This window comes from Notolepis coatsorum (assembly GCF_963971535.1).
Source record: "Notolepis coatsorum genome assembly, chromosome: 2".
Taxonomy (NCBI): domain Eukaryota; kingdom Metazoa; phylum Chordata; class Actinopteri; order Aulopiformes; family Paralepididae; genus Notolepis; species Notolepis coatsorum.
Window position 1 is genome coordinate 191,281,449 of NC_140166.1, and position 18,306 is coordinate 191,299,754.

Sequence of the window (18,306 nt, forward strand, 5' to 3'; positions counted from 1 at the left end):
TAGCAGAGTGAATACGAAAGAAGGCTTGAAATGAGCAGATAAGAGACAGCGTGGTGATGATAACAATGTTTTACTCACAAGACAGGATACATGACTGACAAACACAGGTAACATTTAGACAATGAACCAGAAAGTCTCTGGTGGCCAGACACTTAATATACAAACACTAATTAGAGACAAAAGGTAATTACAAACAGGACACAGGTGTGGTAGACAAACCTAACAGAACACAGAGCACACAGGGGAAAACAATAACAATAGAACAAACTGAGACCAACAGACTAAAACACATTTACAAAACACAGACAGGGAAACACACATCTAACTAAATGGAAACAACAATGACAACATAGACAACGAACATAACAAACATAAATGGCAGATGACAATGTTAATTAGGTGCGTGAGCTGATGCCAGATCTGCCACATCTGGCTCAGCCCACCAGTTTCCAATGTTGTATTGTGAAGTGTATTGAAGGGGGGTTGTGAATGTCTGAGTCCTGGACCAACCGAACCGGGCGGAGGGTTGCCGGCTGGTCCCACAAGACCGGGGGAAGTGTTACAAGGAGTTGTCTATGGTGAGGGTGAAACTGGGGTGCTTGGTGAGTGTAGACTTGGAGCCAATGAGGACTACCTCTGTTTTATCACTGTTTAGTTTGAGGAAATTTGAAGTGAACCAGGATTTGATTTCCTGTAAACAGGCACAGAGGGAAGAGGGAGGGAGGGTGTAAGTGGGTTTGGAGGAAACATAGAGCTGGGTGTCATCCGCGTAACAGTGGAAATTGATGTTGTATTTACGGAGAATCAGACCAAGTGGGAGGAGGTAGATGATGAAGAGGATAGGGCCAAAGACAGAGCCCTGGGGAACACCGGAGGAGAGGGGGAATGGATGGGATGTGAATGATTTGAACTGAATTAACTGAGTATGGCCAGAGAGATATGAGTGGAACCAGTCTAGGGATGTGTGGGAGATTCCAATGGAGGCTAGTCGGTTTAGGAGGGTGGAGTGAGATATGGTGTCAAATGCGGCGCTCAGATCGAGGAGGATGAGGATGGATAATAGTCTGGAGTCAGCTGCCATCAGGAGGTCATTCGTGATTTTGAGGAGGGCTGCTTCTGTGCTGTGATGGGGGCGAAAACCAGATTGGAACTGTTCATAGAGGTTATTGTTGGAGAGGTGAGCATTAATCTGAGAAGCCACTACTTTTTCCAGGATCTTTGAGAGATATGGCAGGTTGGAGATGGGATGGAGGTTATTGAAGATGTTGGGGTCTGATACAGGTTTCTTTAGAATCGGTGTTACAGCAGCTTGATTTGAGAGAAGATGGGACAGAACCAGAGGTGAGGGAGGAATGGATGATTGCAGTTATAAGGCAGGAGAGAGGGGAGGGAGGCTATGACCAGGGAGGAGGGCAGGGGGTCAAGTTGGCAGGTGGATGGCTTGGATTTCCGGATGAGTTTTGATAAATCGGCAGCAGAGGGGAGATGGAAGCAGGAGAGAGGTGCAGAGAGGGGGGGGGGGGGGGTGGGGAGCTAGGGGAGATGGACAACTGGACACGAGAGAGGTCAGTTGCTGGTGGATTTTGGCTATTTCTTTATTGAAAAATGACATCAGGGAGCAGTGTTCAGTGGAGTAGAAGTGTGGGGGAAGGGAATCAGGGGGGCAGAGTGAGTTGTTGACCACTGAGAACAGGGCCCTGGTGTTCCCAGCACCAGCAGCGATTTTGTCTGCAAAATATTGGGATTTGGCTGAGGAGAGGGCGTCTTTGTATTGGAGGATATGGGCATGGTGCATCCGGTTTTTCTGGAAAGCCGCTCCAGCTGACGTCCTTTGGCTTTCAGCAGACGTAGGTGAGGGGAGGACCAGGGGGCGGAGTGGGGGAATGAGACAGTCCGGGTTTTGAGGGGGGCAAGTGAGTCCAGCAGAGTTTGGAGACCGTCGTTGTAGTGAGAGACGAGCTGATCCGGGGTGCATGGGGGGGGGTGATGATGGGGAAACTGTCGATGCCTGTTGTGAGATCTGTTAAATGAATGTATTTGATGTTGCGGAAGGACATAATACGTGACTGTTTGGTTTGGGATAGTGTCAAACTTAAATTAAATGAAACAAGCATGTGGTCAGAGATAGGGAGATCGACAGCAGAACAGTTGAGAGGAGTGACACCTGAGCAACATACCAAGTCCATAATATGACCTTTAGAATGGGTAGGGAAATATATGTATTGTTTGAGACCAGAACTGTCCGGGCACGAGATGAAGTCCTTAGTGAGAGCATGATTAGTGTTGTCCATGTGAATATTTAAATCACCTAACAGGATTATGTTGGATGAGAGTGAACAGATGTGGGTGAGAAATGTATTGAATTCATCAATGAAATCCTTGTTTGGTTTGGGTGGGTGGTAGATATTTACTAAAATAGTTGGAGTAGGTCCATTTACTTATAGAGCTACAGACTCAAATGAATGATGAGACACTGGCAGTGTGACAGATGAGACCTTCCAAGACTTGCGGTAGATTAGTGCGAGACCTCCTCCTCTGCCGGTGAGACGGACATGAAATTGCCTTCATTCAGTTAAATTAATTCATTGTTAATGTATCTCTTACAGTAATTGGGCTTTTCAGATTGTTGTTTTGACCCTTGCTTTGATGCATATCATAAATCATTAACTAACTGAGCGTTACAGTACAATAAAGATCTGACTGAATACAGGCTGTATATTGTGTCTGTCATAAGATATAAAGCTGCATACACAAGAAGTTGGAACTGGGAAGTTTACAACCACCAAGTCATAAAAAATACCACTTGAATGCCCACCGAAATATCCATCTTGACGTTCTTTACGTCTAAAAATGTGTTGTATTCTATACTGTATTTTGGGTATGTTACATGCTTTTAGCTGTGCTCCACTGTAGTAAGGATAACATATGGGTATTAGGGCAAACTAGCTAAATGTAAATAATAATAATAGTAGTAGTAGTAACAACATCTGGTAGCAGCTAGCAGCTACTCTATGTCACATTTTCCATCTTGAATGTTGAGTGTTCCGATGTCATTATATTGGACAGACTTCTCATGAATGCACCTTTAGTGATACAGTAGTATAATCCAGCCGGTTGATGGGTACAGTACCTGAAGACTGCATGTCTGACAATTTATTGTGGAGCACCTTCCTGTTCCTGTCTGTCTGACCCCACATCCTGAGCCAAGTGCTATTCCAGTTAGGCCCTGCACACAGTGAGACAACCACAACAACATCAGGATGAGGACGAGCAGGGCGATGGCGTCAGTATGATAAGGAGCACAGAGATGGCATTATCACAAGGAGGGGCACAGTAATTGTCAAATTATGTTCAGTACTATTTGTCTCCCTCCAGGTCCTTCATTCTATTTCTCCTAAACAGTGGCAGGCTGGGTTATCAGGGTCCCTGTCTAACTCATTATGGGGTAATATGGGGAGAACGTGGGTAAATGGGTGATGGTTGGTGGGTAGAGGATGGTGGTTTTTATGTACTTTTATCAATAAATATTCACCTTTCTATTCCTCACCTAATTGTGCCAGATATAAATTATTTGCCTGACCCGGAGGGCCAACCTAAGAATGTCTCTAAAGAACGACTGACTGACTGACTGACTGACTGACTGACTGACTGACTGACTGACTGACTGACTGACTGACTGACTGACTGACTGACTGACTGACTGACTGACTGACTCACTGACTCCCCATTGTTGAAACAAGCATGCATGAGTGTCATGGCCAGGGTCCTCTGGTGGGTAGAGGATGATCCAACTGCCTTACAGCAGAGGAGGGAGATTCAACAAACAAGATGGTTCTGTATCGTTAGTGGCTTAGCTTGGCTTCGCCTTCTGCACTATCTCGCGTACGTGCACGCGTACTGAATAAACCACAAATGTACCTCTAATACCAGTATTAGTCTGACCACACCCCTCATCAGCTTACCTTCATAAGCAGGTGTGTGGTCACCTGCTCTCCTCCTTCTCGCTTTCACCACAAGGAAGAGGTGCCTCGGTAGATCCCCACACTTGACACCATGATGGAAGAAATTGGATTAGGAACAGCTTGGGAAACAAGGATACGTTGACATCATATCTTTATTTTCTCTCTCACTATTTTTCGAGAAAATACGGCGATATTGTCTTCGTACTGGAGTGTCTAGAAGATGATGATCATTCTACAAACCCTCCACCGGTTTTCGTATTGGGAGCACGCCGCTGCATGCTTCTCAACTGCAGTTCCTTGCTGTGTTTGTTGGGGTGAAACCTGTCAGGCCACAGCTGAACTGTCGGACATGCCGCTGTTGTGAGGAGCGGTGCGTTCCAGGTTGGGTGAGTAGTGTTTGCTGGCGGGCTCCACTTGTCTGTTAGTGCTATGGGGGCTACTAGACAAAGTTTATGGAAACCGGCCCCAGGCTAGGGTCCTTTGTTTAGCCGTCTAGGCGACAGAAGGCCTTGGTCTGGCGACCATTATAGTTTTAACTAGTGGGCCGCGACCATTGACACTGGTGATCCCTGTGTGTTCTGGACGAGTGGATTCTCTCTGTCACCGTGTTAAGACCCCATCTTTCATATCCAAATGAGAGTATTCCTTCACGAGGGGATATGTGCATGTAATGTGCGATAGCGGCAGATTCATGTTCAAAGTCAGCTATACAGGCCAGTTGGTACTGTGCTGATTCCGCCGGACGTGTTATGTCACCGTTGTGAAGCGGTGTTGACGTCTTGTTTTCTCTTTTCTCTTAAAAAGTGAGGAGGGTTCAGAACGGCGGCCTGTCTGGGTGAGTGTTATGTCATTGTTTACATGTTCATAGCTTACGGTTAGCCGGTCGGTGGCCTGGCGCGGGGTAGCTTAGGCTTCTCGCGCGCCGCCGGGAGCTCGCTCCTGATCGCGTGCGTCGTAGATCGGCGTCTCGCGAGCGGAAGCGATAGCACCAGAACGGTTGGAGCAGCCGTTAGCTTGATGCTATTCTGTTGAACGTGCTTTGATTTTTAACATGTTTTACACTCTTGACCACGACGTCATCTTTGACAGGGGATGTTCGTCAACCCTGCCTGAGCCTAGACGGGGATTGCGTCAACAAAGAGGGCTGTGTTCTACGGTGGCTTATGACTGCATTTCGCTGATCTGCGTTCCGGGCAGGTACGGGGTTGGCCAGACCCTCATAACACGTCTTCTGGTTTTACCTTGCTAAATGTATTGTGAATGACGGTGTTTTTTCCCAAAACGTGTGTTGTTGCAATGCATTTGAGATACGTTGCGGGTTGTGTGTGAGCTGTTTTTGTCACTGGCAGTAGCTTCTCCGTGCAGGTCGTGATGTATTGATCTGGTTGTTGTGTGAGAAACATCATGGTGTTTATGTGTACCGTGTACTCACTACTAAGGCAACTAACCTATGAAGCTATGCTTGGTGACGAGTGAGTAAAAGAATGTTCTTTCTCAGACTGTAATGACAATGGACAGTGAGTTCACACATTAACAGGTTTTCCTGTTTTAACTGGCCGTGTTGAGGGTAAAATAGGAGGATTGTGTTTTTCCCCCCCCGGTTCCCTGGGGACTTTATCACCTCCTATCAGACATGTTGTGCATTAATTGTGTCTTTTGTGTGGTAGGGATACGATGTAACTCTCAGCTTGATTGCTGAGGTTGTGCTAAATCTGCTGGAGAAACTTATTTCCTAAAGGGAAATTGGTTTGGTTGCTGTCGTGTGCTTAGCAAGGCCTGTGGTCGATACTAATCAAGAATGATGTATTCTCTCATTGTGATGATGATGGGTTGTGTGTGTCATGTGACCTACAACTGGGTTGTACTGGCCACAGAAGCACATGTGTATGTTGGACCGGGGTTCTTAGAGCCCTCTCTATTCTGTGTTTTTCCTTAGTAAAAATCAGATAGCAGGTTAGCTCGTGCGCTGTGTGGAGCTGTGAAACGCTTCATAGAGCTGACTATGACTGTGTCATATTCTCTTTTTGTCGTTACGTCGTATCATGGGTGTGGGGTCGTAAAGGGGTGAACTGGTAACCTTTCCTCTCCCCATTGTTCTGTCGGTCAGGGGTACACCCCCTGTCCTTCAAGGTTCCCGTCACGTGGCGGTTCGGCACGTTACGGGGGGGGGGGGGGGGGGGGGGGGAGGGAGTTCCTGGTCCCACGGCCTGGTATATTGGGCGTGTGCACCGCAGGAATTCCCCCGCCATAGAGTACGTCACCGTGCGCGTCTCTGTTGGTAGGACTTCCGTGTGCTGTTCAGGTCCATGTGATGGATCTGTTTTCAGGGGGGGTGGTCAGGGCTCCTCCTCACCAAGCGCCTACTCAGGCCTTCTGTGAGTTCGGACTCCTTCTTCCATGTGATCCATGTGAGGAAGCCTCCATCAGAGTACAGAGCCTTCCTCCTCAGATTGTCAAAGTGAGTGGACCCTCTAGAAGGGTCCTTTTCTATTGTATGTATATTCGATTCAATTCGTTTATTGAGTGTGTATGGGTTCGGTGCCTCTTCCCCGGAGGCCCTAAAACCAGTTTTTTACATGGCTCAAGGTGCAATATATTCTTTTCAATCTGTACAGCTCGCGTGGGAAGTCTCTCTGGGGATCCCCGTCTCTTTCCTATGGGAGGGTGGTGGGATGTAAAAATGTGAACATTTTTTACCCCGGCTGTGTAGACTGGGATACATACTGTTGATGCTTCCTTCTTTCTATTCCAGAAGTGTTGGAGTTAGGGAGTGTCACACCCCTCTTGTCGTTCCCCTGGGCGCCTTGGGGATTCAATGGCAGGTCTAAATAGCCTGTTCATTGATGGGGGTGTGTCCCGACGCACGTATAGTGCTAGCTCGCTGTAAACAGGCGATTGACTGGCACGCCTTAGTTGCTTGTGGTTGAAACAGCGTTTTTATAAAGCAACTGAGATGGGGGTTTTTCCTCTTCCGGCGACCACATCCCATGACCTGGGTGGGTTGTCGACGGATCCTCGTTCATGTCTGGGGGATGATGACGGGATGGATCTGAACATATGTAGTGGGGTCTCACGCCCTTGGGGTGGGCCACCAGGCGCGGTTCGTCCCGACGTCTGGGTGGCGCCTTCTTTTCATGTTAAGATCAACACGCATATCTGCCCTTTTCCTGGGGCATGTCGGCGTGGTTAGGGCACGGGACTGGTTCTGGTCACGCTGGTCCAGATCAGTTGAACCCGTTGTCCGCCGGGGATGCAGATCTGCTGTTCTGGTACCCTGAGGGACTTGGGCTTTTTTCAGGGGGAAAAATGCCAGGTCGGTCTGGGTGTCACAGGGTTAAGCGCTATGGAGACCCTGGTTGGGTATGTTTTTTACTCGGCACTGTCGTCATGGCTTACAGCCATGCCATTCTGTACGCGCTCGATCTCGTCGGATCTCGGCCGCTACACAGGTTGGTCCTGGTTAGTACTTGGTTGGGAGACCGCCGGGGAATACCAGGTACGGTGTGCTTAGGGGCTGGTTCTCCATTGTTTTTCGCTCCTCTCTCACGCATGGCGAAGAGGGGCCTGTGGGGGTGGTTTTTTGACCTCCTCTGGTGACCCTGTGCTTCCCGTACCGCCAGGCCCGGTCCGAAGTGATGTTTGCGACCCGTAGGCCTGGGTTAACCCTTTTTGGAAACTGAAACACTTGTACTGCGGTATAGCCGGTGTATACCCGCAGGTGTGTTTTGGAGTTTTTTCTTGAGGGGTTATAGGAACAACCACCGCATTGGGTAACACCGAGGTGGTTGGTTCCCTGGTGTGTTGGAGCAGTGTCAACTCCCGGGTTCACCGGTTGAGGGTGCCCCTGCACGTTCATGACGTCTGCCAATCGTGTCAGCCTTCTCTGCCTCGACCCCTCTGGGTGGGGGTTGTTAAATGGAGGCTTGGTCATGCAACACCGCCAGCTTACGCTCCTTCCGCCGGGGCGGCTGTGTTCAGCTGTCCCCTCTGGCGCCTGTCTCGTCCGCAGTCTCCAGGCTAGGGTTAACAGCCTGTTGCCTGGTTTTTCCCCGGTGTGCTGCCTGCTTCCGTTGGTTAACCTTTTTTGTGTGCTTACGGCCATGCTGACTGCCTATTCTGCAGGGTCAGTGTGCCAGGCGGTGTACTATTGGGGGGACGGGGCCCGCTCGGCTTACTGGCCTGGTTGGTTCCGCCTGGGAATACCAGGTGCAGTAACTGAGGGGCCTTTGTCCGAATACGCTGGCGATGTGGGGGGCGGGGCACTACGTGCCCACCTGGTGGGGTCTTGATGCTGGCATCATGGACTTCTCCGGGCCCCCATTCCAGGGAGTCCAGTCCTTTTGGTGGGTCTGGGTCTTCCTTCGTGCTCCGCTGCTACGGCCTTGCCACGGGGTTGGGTTTGCCCTTGACCCCGTGATTCTGGGGGCAGTAACGAGGTTGTTCCTCCGTTCGTTCCCGGGTGGCATGCGGGTTGTGCGTGTGTGTAGTCGTGGGTCAAGCCACGGTCTGCTCACCCTGTGCGTTGAGTTGCTTGAGTGCCTCTTCGCACGGTCGGGTCCGTCGCCCTCCCGTGACGTCCCTAATAGGGGGGCTACCCTCCATTAGGGGGGGTCGGGGGGGCTCGGCCCTCCCTGTTCTGATGGTTTTGGGGGGCTGTCAGCGGGGTGTATTTGTCAGCCAAGTGGCTCCGCTTGGCCTCCCTTGTGCAGAAGGCGAAGCCAAGCTAAGCCACTAACGATACAGAACGTTAGGTTATGACTATAACCAAGTTCTGTTAGTTAGGGGCGATGCTTGGCTTCGGACGGCCGCTGCAGCCCTTGACCTCACCTTGTGGTGAAAGCTTGGGAAGGAGGAGAGCAGGTGACCACACACCTGCTTATGAAGGTAAGCTGATGAGGGGTGTGGTCAGACTAATACTGGTATTAGAGGTACATTTGTGGTTTATTCAGTACGCGTGCACGTACGCGAGATAGTGCAGAAGGCGAAGCCAAGCATCGCCCCTAACTAACAGAACTTGGTTATAGTCATAACCTAACGGTTTACTTTCAACAGAATATGGAAGCCAATGGAGGTATTTTAGGACTGGCTGCTGGCATGATGGCGAGCTCTAGTGAGCAGGATGTCGTGGCTCATACGGTATTGAAGGCTGCACTCAGGTCAAGGAGGATGAGGATGTTAAGGACTCCAGTGTCAGCAGAGGTAAGGAGGTCATTGATTACTGTGCTGTGGAGTGGGCGGAAACCAGACTGGAGGGGTTCAAGTAGGTTATTTGAGTGCAAGTGGGTTTGGAGATGTGTGACAAAAAGGTATTTTTGAGAGGAAGGGGAGATTGGTGGTGGTTAAGGGAGCATCAATCAAGACCAGTTTTTTTTTTAGGATTGGGGAGACAATGGCAGTTCTGACGGCGGCGGAGACAATACCATGGGACAATTTCATGGGACAATGAGGAATTGAAGAGGTTGGTGAGGTAGGGGCACAGGACAGGGAGGCATGTCTTCAGCAGGGGGGTGGGAAGGGGGTCGAGGGAGCAGGCTGGGAGTTTGGATGAGCTGATGAGTTTAGGGATGATGGAGGGGGCAACTGGAGCGAACAGGGAGAGGCGGCGACGGGGGAGAGGGGTAGGGAGATAACAGGGGCCAGAATAGGGGCCGCTGGGTCAGACGCAGGGGACACTGATGTATTATTAGTGATAAACTGAAAGAATGAGTTGCATTGTTCAGGTGGAGAGGGCATTGGCCTGTGGTTTGAGGAGGTTGTTCACGGCGGAGAAGAGGGCTTGGAGGTTACGGCTGGAATCATTGATGATGGTGGGGAAATAATACATCTTTGTAAGAGGAGAGGTGGAGCTTGCAGGCTTCTTGGTGAATAGTGAGACTAGATTAACCTTATTTCGGTCCCATAAAAATCAAGATAAATATTATTGGACTGTTCAAGGTGAAGTTACTCTGAACACTGACATTGAATTGATTCTCTGATTTGTAGCTGTCCACAATAGTGCACGCCCACTTAGAATTACGACCATTTCATCGACACAGCTTGTGAAGCATCATCACCCTATTGTTCACCGTCTTTGGTCCCACCATGCATCTGAGTAGTAGCCCGTCTACAGCATGTTCCACACTACAGCTTGTCTGACTGTGAATGTGAGAGGAATGTCTCTCTCCAGGTTGCAGGCGCAAAGGGAGAATCCGATCTCACATTAATCTGGATGCACTTTCCCTGTGTGTGTGTGTGTGTGTGTGTGTGTGTGTGTGTGTGTGTGTGTGTGTGTGTGTGTGTGTGTGTGTGTGTGTGTGTGTGTGTGTGTGTGTGTGTGTGTGTGCGTGCGTGTGTGTACACATGTGCATTCATTCCTGTGTATGTGTGTGTGTGTGTGTGTGTGTGTGTGTGCACACTAATGGATATATCTGATGTGAACACTTAATGACACACAAGAGCATGCACACACACTCACAAACTGACAATGCTCACACATTACATTACGCAGCAGTCTGGGCATGATGTTCTGCTTGTGCCAGACATGGGGGCTTTCTCAGTGAAACATTCTCCGGCTAATTACGACGCCTCGCTCCACATGGAAAAACACTGCCGGTGCTCTTTCCTTCACTCTCTATTCTCTCCATCTCTTTTACATGCCTCGTTATTTCTATCCTCAGGTCTGTTCCTCTAGATTCTTTATGGTCTTTCATTATGCCCCTGAACTATTCTGAGACAATCACTGGGCCAATGGTCATTAGAGAGAAGGGACAGGGGGTGGGATAGGAAGACGACGTGACATCATTTGAGTGACATCACAAAAGGCCCTCCCCTTCCGCTCGACCTCCACGGGACCCTATTTCAGTCGTCGACGGCGAGAGACAAATAATTGTTTTTGATCCTGTTTGAATTGTGCCACACGTTACACATATGATGTTTGTCAATTTAAAAGTGTTATTGTCAGCTAGCCTCTTAACAGGCAACCCCAAAATTGGCCATTTTAGTTTTCGTTTTTGAGGACTGCATACTTTTTTTGCAAACCCACATGCATGAGCCTGGTCTCTTTTGGAAGATGAGATTCTGAAGTTTTTGATACAATAAGGAAACCTCGCCTTTAGTGCTAATGAAATAGAGTAACATTGGTCTGACCTTGAGTTGTAGAAAAGCTTGTTACTCACGTTTTTCTGAGGTAGTTAGTAGTCCAGAAGTAGTATTTCCCCAGAATGGCTGGAGGCTTAAAAAACTCAGAGATACATAGCCTGAAGTCTTATGTAGTACATGTCCAAGATCCGTTCAGAAATTAGTGATTGGGAGTGATTTTGGTAAACTGTGTACAAAAGAAAAGCTCCGTCTTCTTATAGACTTAAATTCATTCAGCGTTTTTTCTCTTCCTGTTTTCGCTCGTGACACCTAGATCCCATACATCCCCAGGTGGGGTATCATTGGAAAGCCACACTCATTGGCTACAACCCTGTCCAATCATTTTCGAGATCGCCAAATGATTGACGGAACTAGAGCCCCAAGAGTCGGGAGTAGTATTTGCGCAATACCGTGTACTTCGCGCAAGCCTCACATATCGGCATGTAACTCGAGAACCACTCAACGGATTTTGTCACCTGAAAGGGCTATCAACAAATGGGGCTTTAATTCGATATATATATTGTATTAGCCACTAGAGGTCGCCAAAGGGCAGGTGGGCAAATCGTCCTCAAGAGGGCCCACATGAGGGGCTAGCTAACCTTACGTTATAGCATCGAAAGCTATCGATAATGTTAGCTAACCTTAGCTAACTTGTGAGTCAAGCGTTCTTGACTTGCAAGGTGATCTTTTAAATTGACAAACATCCTATTCATGACACAAATGGGATAAAGAAAATTGTCTCTCGCCATTGACTATTTTACATATTGTTTAAAAAAAATTGTCCCATTGTGGTTAGCGGAAGGGGAGGGACTGTGCCTCTTTATACTTCTCGCTGTAATACTGCTAATTGTAAATTGCCCACCTTAGCAACTATTGCTCACCTAGTAGGGGGATCTTCCTTTTGAATTGCCCTCCTGAGGTCTGCGTGGACCTTACTTACACATACAGTCGATCAGGCCGCACATGCTAAATATAGCCAAAGAAGTATGCAACACGTTTTGGTTTTAGGGGGAAGGGCTGAGTATCCCCAAAAATATCACTGTAGGCTTGATAACGTTATTTTCACCATAACGAACCCTGAAATCTTCACTTTGAAGATTGAAACTGGAAATATCCACGCAGCATATTGCTATTTCCAATCTGTAGTACTGACATGCTTACGGCTATACAATGATATCTCCTCCTTTTCTTTTCCCTGAATGAACTGTATTGAGGACACTACTAATCAAGGCCTAACTGAGACAAATCAGTGCATGACATGTGAAGTCATCCGCTAGCAGTGGCTGAGCCAGCAGACACACAGCCAAGCCCATATATTACACACACACACACACACACACACACACACACACACACACACACACACACACACACACACACACACACACACACACACACACACACACACACACACACACACACACACACACACACACACACACACAACACACACACACACACACACACACGCATGCAAACATATCAATAAATATACTTTTGCATCACACATAACCCATTAAATTGATTGTGTATGGACAGACACACACACACACACACACACACACACACACACACACACACACACACACACACACACACACACACACACACACACACACACACACACACACACACACTCACACACGTGGCGATGTCAATGACTCAGTCCAGGAGAATGCAATGTGTCATGGCCCTCAACAGTTCTATCTGTCCCTTGTTAACCTTGAAGTAACTATACCATATTATCTCTCTCTCTCTGTCTCTTTCCCTCCATTTCCCCTCTATCTCGCCCCCCCATTCTCTCTCTCTCTCTCTCTCTCCTCTCTCTCTCTCGTCTCTCTCTCTCTCTCTCTCGTCTCTCTCGTCTCTCTCTCTCTCTCTCTCTCTCTCTCTCCTCTCTGTCACTTTCCCTCCCTCACTCTCCTTTTCCCTTTCCCTCGTGCCCCCCCCCCCCCCCCCGCTGTCTGCCCTCTCTCTGTAGAACTGAGCTTGTCATTGGCATGCTGTGCGGTAGCCTTTCTCTTTGATTAGACACATTCTCCAGACAAGCAGGCATCAAAGCAGACCCTACAGCCCAGGGATGGATGTCCCTTCTTCAGCAGTGACACACACACACACACACACACACACACACACACACACACACACACACACACACACACACACACACACACACACACACACACACACACACACACACACACACACACACACACACACACACACACACACACACACACACACACACACACACACACACACACACACACACACACACACACACACACACACATGCACACACACACACACACACACACACACACACACACACACACACACACACACACACACACACACACACACACAGAACGAAAGCACACAACATCAGCACCAGAGCAAATGTGGGACTACAGCAATGGCAGCAGGCCAATTAAAATGGGACATTATTAATAATTAGGAAATGTACGTAGGCATTCGTGTCTTTTTTTTTTTTTTCTTTTTTTATCCACTTTTTCTCCTCTTTTTAAATTTGTTCTCCCATCCCAATTCCACTGTGCCAATTCTCCCCTCCCCTGTCTTGAACGTTGCTCGCATCATACGTTGCCCCCCACTGGCCGATTGTAGGGAGGATAGAAGCCTTGCATCACGTGTCCCCTCCGGTACACGAGGAGGCAGCCTGTCACATCGTTTCACCTGCCAGCGCGGACTCTCATTGGCGAGGTGTAACGTGTGGGAGGCTCACACTACCCCCGCCATTTCCCTGTCTCTGCTGCGCAGGCATCCCCAACCGACCTGTAGGAGTCGCTGTCCACAACGTCCAGATTACCACCCATCGACTTCCACCCGCTGACTCTGCCAATTGAGTTAGTATGACCGGCTGGCCCAAGCCGGAGGCAACGCCGACAGCCGAAGTCGAACCCGGTGTCTCTTGCGTTGGTGACGAGCGCAATGTCCGCTGTGCCACCCAGCCGCCCGTGTCTTTGGTCTTTTCTAATTGTTATTGTTATGTCAAAATCACTCCTTAAATGAGCGAACTGCATCAACATAGATGGGAAAGGGAACACATTGGATAACCAGAAAGAATTTTGAGAAGGGCCAAAATCAACCGACCGGCCCTAGTTTGGTTAACCCTGGAGCGACCGCAGCTTCGTTGGACGACACATTCACACTGGCACCCGTGTTAACTCTCCTCTCTGACGTATGAGGCTTTGAACGAGCTCTACGACACCCTCGGGCTGCGGCTCAATGAAGGGTATAGTTTCCGATGTTGTTTTCTCTCCTGTGCTTTGAAGTAAATCATTTTCCTACGATGCAAACTTTAGGCTTTCAACAACGTCAGCTGTTTGCTTGACATTTCACTTCGGGGGTTTTGACTCCCGGCTGTGTGGAAAAAGAGGAAGAAGAGAAGAGAAGGAAAAAGAGCCGGTCGCGCATTTCTGACAGAGACATTGTGAAACGAAGCAGCTCATACACTACACCCTCTGTGTCGCCGTGTCTGCTGGAGCACTCAGTGCCTCCTGAGGGAGCGCCGCTGAGTTTATGAGCAGAGAGCAGAGGAACAGCCACGCGGGGACAGAGAGGCGAACGTCGTCAAAAACCCCCGGGTCGCCGCGCCGGGTTCACGGCTCACTGCTGCTCTTTATTATTACACCACCTTCCTCTTCAAACTAATGCTTTTTGATAGGTTTTGCGAAACAGTTCACTCAACAGGGAGAGAGTATTTAAATTGTCCTTTATAATAATGTATTATATAACTTTTGGTGCTTGTATGAAACAATAGCAAGGTGAGGCAATAGGTTTTTTTTTTTCTTTTTTTTTCTTTTTTTTTCTTGCTTGAAAAACCCACCCATAGCTTTTTCGTATTTGATATCAGCTTTCCATTGCTGATTTGATGGAATGGTCATAGATAAACAGAAACAAATGTTTTCACAAAGTTTCTGCCGACAGATGTTTGTCTCGCTGGTTCAGGTTCTACCAGTAGGGGAGAACGGGGATGGTTGTCACACGTTTTACTCTAGTGTGAATTGCTCATCATCAAAACATCTTTCAATAGTCATTCCTACATTAAATTGAAGCTTACGATGTTGGCTTGAAATGTGTATCCCTCTCATTTTCCAACGTATTGTAACAAAGAGGAAAAATTACCTATCAAAGACACATTATGACAACCAACCCCGTTCTTCCCTACAACATAACATAACACAACACAACACAACACAACACAACACAACACAACACAACACAACCCAGTGGACGTGGAAAACACTTGACATTATCACTTCAAGATGTTTGATCATAAATACCGAGCCGTAAACGATTATGAGGCGTATTCAAGAGGCGCCTAATGACATTAGAAAGAGGAGTTCATAAACAGACTCATCAGCAGCATAGGGGAAATGTCCAGGTAGTGACTTTAGTTATGGCAGGTATCTGACGCCCCGGGTTATGGCGGACTCATACTGAGAGACTTGTTAACACTTTATGAATTTTTAAAGCCCAACGCTTTACTGTGCACCACTTCCTTTAACTGGTACATGACTGCGTTTACCTCATTGAGAGGTGAGTCGGAACAGTCTGAAACAAGTCAGAGGGAGCAAGATACTGTGCCATGTGATACTGTGCTGTCACATATCTCATGCCACTACTTCCAGCATGTCCAAGTGGAACTATGGAATGCAGTAGGATGGCGGACTGCTTATCGTCCTTTAAAAAGAAACAAGGTGCGCTGTGTGACCTTTGACATGAACCCCCACACAGGGAGGTAACAATAAATCCATACCCAGTTTCACCCTGGCCCCTAATAAACCCTGAACATGGTAACAAAATACAGTGACAGGGAAACATATAACCCAGGCAATGGAAACAATACATTAGCAACAGAGCTAACTGCGTCTCTGGGCTGGTTAACAGCTCAGAACTTCTACATATGGGCACACAACATACAGTATGTCAGGGCCCCTTAAAAAAGCTGAACGCCAGTGCTATATCAGTGAAGGCGTTGAATTCTCAGCTTTGCATTGGAATGTATCCCTCACTTCAGTCTCTATTTACCCCCCCCCCCCCCCCCCCCCCCCCCTTTGTGTTGGCTAAATATGTACTTGGTATTGTTGTGACAACTGGCATCCTTCTTTTAGGATAGGTGCTATTCAAGGTGTAGGTTGGGATTTTTTTTGTTGTGAAATGCAGCTTGCATGTACTTCTGCTATAGCCAGGGATATACAAAGGCATAGCATCTATAAATAATCCTGCAGTGCCCTTTGAAAGGGCAACCGATCTCGCCATCACTTTTCCTAGTTGGGAGAGGGAGTTTTCCGAGGCCAACTTGTCATTATACGGCACAAGTACAGTACAACGAAAATAAGTTTGGCATCCAACTAGAGGGCAAATATAACAGTAAGGTGCATGCAATAGTAATATGCAATGTACAGGCAATTAAACTGGGTATAAAATATATAAATTAGTACTAATGAGTAATAGTGTATGTACAGGGTTGTAGTATTAATATGTACAGTGATACAGGTATAAAGACACTATGGTAATAATAATAATAATAATGACTTGGATTTATATAGCGCTCTTCATGACACCCAGAGCGCTTCACAGAGTCCATTATTCGTTCATACACAGTCATACCGGTGGTGGTAAGCTACAATTGCAGCCAGAGCTGCCCTGAGGTGGTGATGGTAGTAAGTCATACTGACCAGCAGCGTAACTAATATAGTAAGAGTAGGTAAGGGATATGTACAGATACTGTACAGTGTGAATGCCTGAATACAGATATAGTATCTAAAGATATGTAAAAAGGATTATATGCAGGTATGTACCGACAAATGTGGATAGATTTATATATAGAGAATAAATATATTCTATATTTGCCATCATACAGAGTTATATGGGTTATATGCAGGTATATTCAGACAGATATGGATATATATAGTATATACAGCACTATTGTACATGCTATCATACAGAGTTACAGTATATGGGTAGACTGTAGTATGAAGTACGTATGATTATTATGATTACTAAGATTATAATGTAGGGCATTTGTAGACAGTGAAAGCAGTAGGTAGGGATAAATTGAGTATAGGCAACAGAGTTAAAGGTTTGTACAGTATGGGTAACAAAGCCTAGGGCAGGGGTGGCCAACCAGTCAGAGACTAAGAGCCACAAAAATGACTGTGGTACCACAAAGAGCCACACCATATACCAGCGTTTCTAAACTTTTTTTTTTCAGTCACGGCACCCTTCATGTTTAGGTCTCACCCTCTGGCCTCTGAAGTTGCTTATGTCTTTTTTATTTGGGCCTCACAGGGTTAAAAGTACCCTGTGAGACCCACGGTTGCAAAATTACAAAATCACTTTTAGCCATTTAAAAAAAATAATGTTTATTTAAAAGATGTTAAGCACATGCATAGTCAATTGGTCCTGTTGTTCAGCCTCACAATGCTATTTGATAGTAAATGTGTTTATATGTCCCACCCTCTGGCCTCTGAAGTTGCTAATGTCTTTTTAATTTGGGCCTCACAGGGTTAACCTCTTAAGCCCGAGATATACAGTAAAAGTGTATATTTTCAGCATTACGTTTGTTTACCAATGCTTTTAATTGTTATTAGTGAAATATAAGATTATAGAAATCTCAGGGCATTGAGTCGGAAACCGGCGCATATTGACAGGAGGAAGTGGCACAGCCAAAAATGAGTGTAGTCTTTTGAAGGAAGAGACTCAGGGCTTTCGAATTTCGAAAAACTACCCTACCCAGCCCCTGTCAATCATCTGACTTCTGGATTTACTTTTTTATTTCTCTTATTTTTTGGATTATCTCCCACAAACCTGAACGTTATTGCCATAAAACAGAACGCAATTCGTTTCTCTACCTTTCTGTGAACGTCTTGCAAAAAACGGTGTTGCAATACGATGAAAAATGGTGGATAAATTTACATTATAAAAAAGATGGCAGAATTCAGTACTGTATGTATCTACAAAACCTTCTGTTTAATCATCTTCCTTTATTCATTTGCTTAGATTTTTTCAGGTCTGGTCAATTTTAGCATGGTGTTATTCACAGTCAAAGATAATAATATTTTTTTTTTAAATAGAATTGATATTCTCCTTTGGTTCATTACAATTTACTCAAGCCTAGTAACAGACACACTATTTCTGACACTGATCCATATATGTCCCTAGATTCAGATACCAAGAACATGCACATGGACCATTTACATTT

General features: G+C 46.9%; 1 protein-coding gene across 1 annotated transcript in view; it reads right to left on the minus strand.

Moving 5' to 3' along the window:
* Positions 1-9,678: 9,678 nt before the first annotated feature.
* yjefn3 (YjeF N-terminal domain containing 3) overlaps positions 9,679-18,306 on the minus strand; it is a gene marked incomplete at its 3' end in the record, with an annotated part of 228,993 nt that continues 220,365 nt past the window's right edge. Inside the window, 2 exon segments of the mRNA XM_084308435.1 lie at positions 9,679-9,786; positions 15,253-15,263. Coding sequence (XP_084164561.1) covers positions 9,679-9,786; positions 15,253-15,263 — 119 coding nt within the window.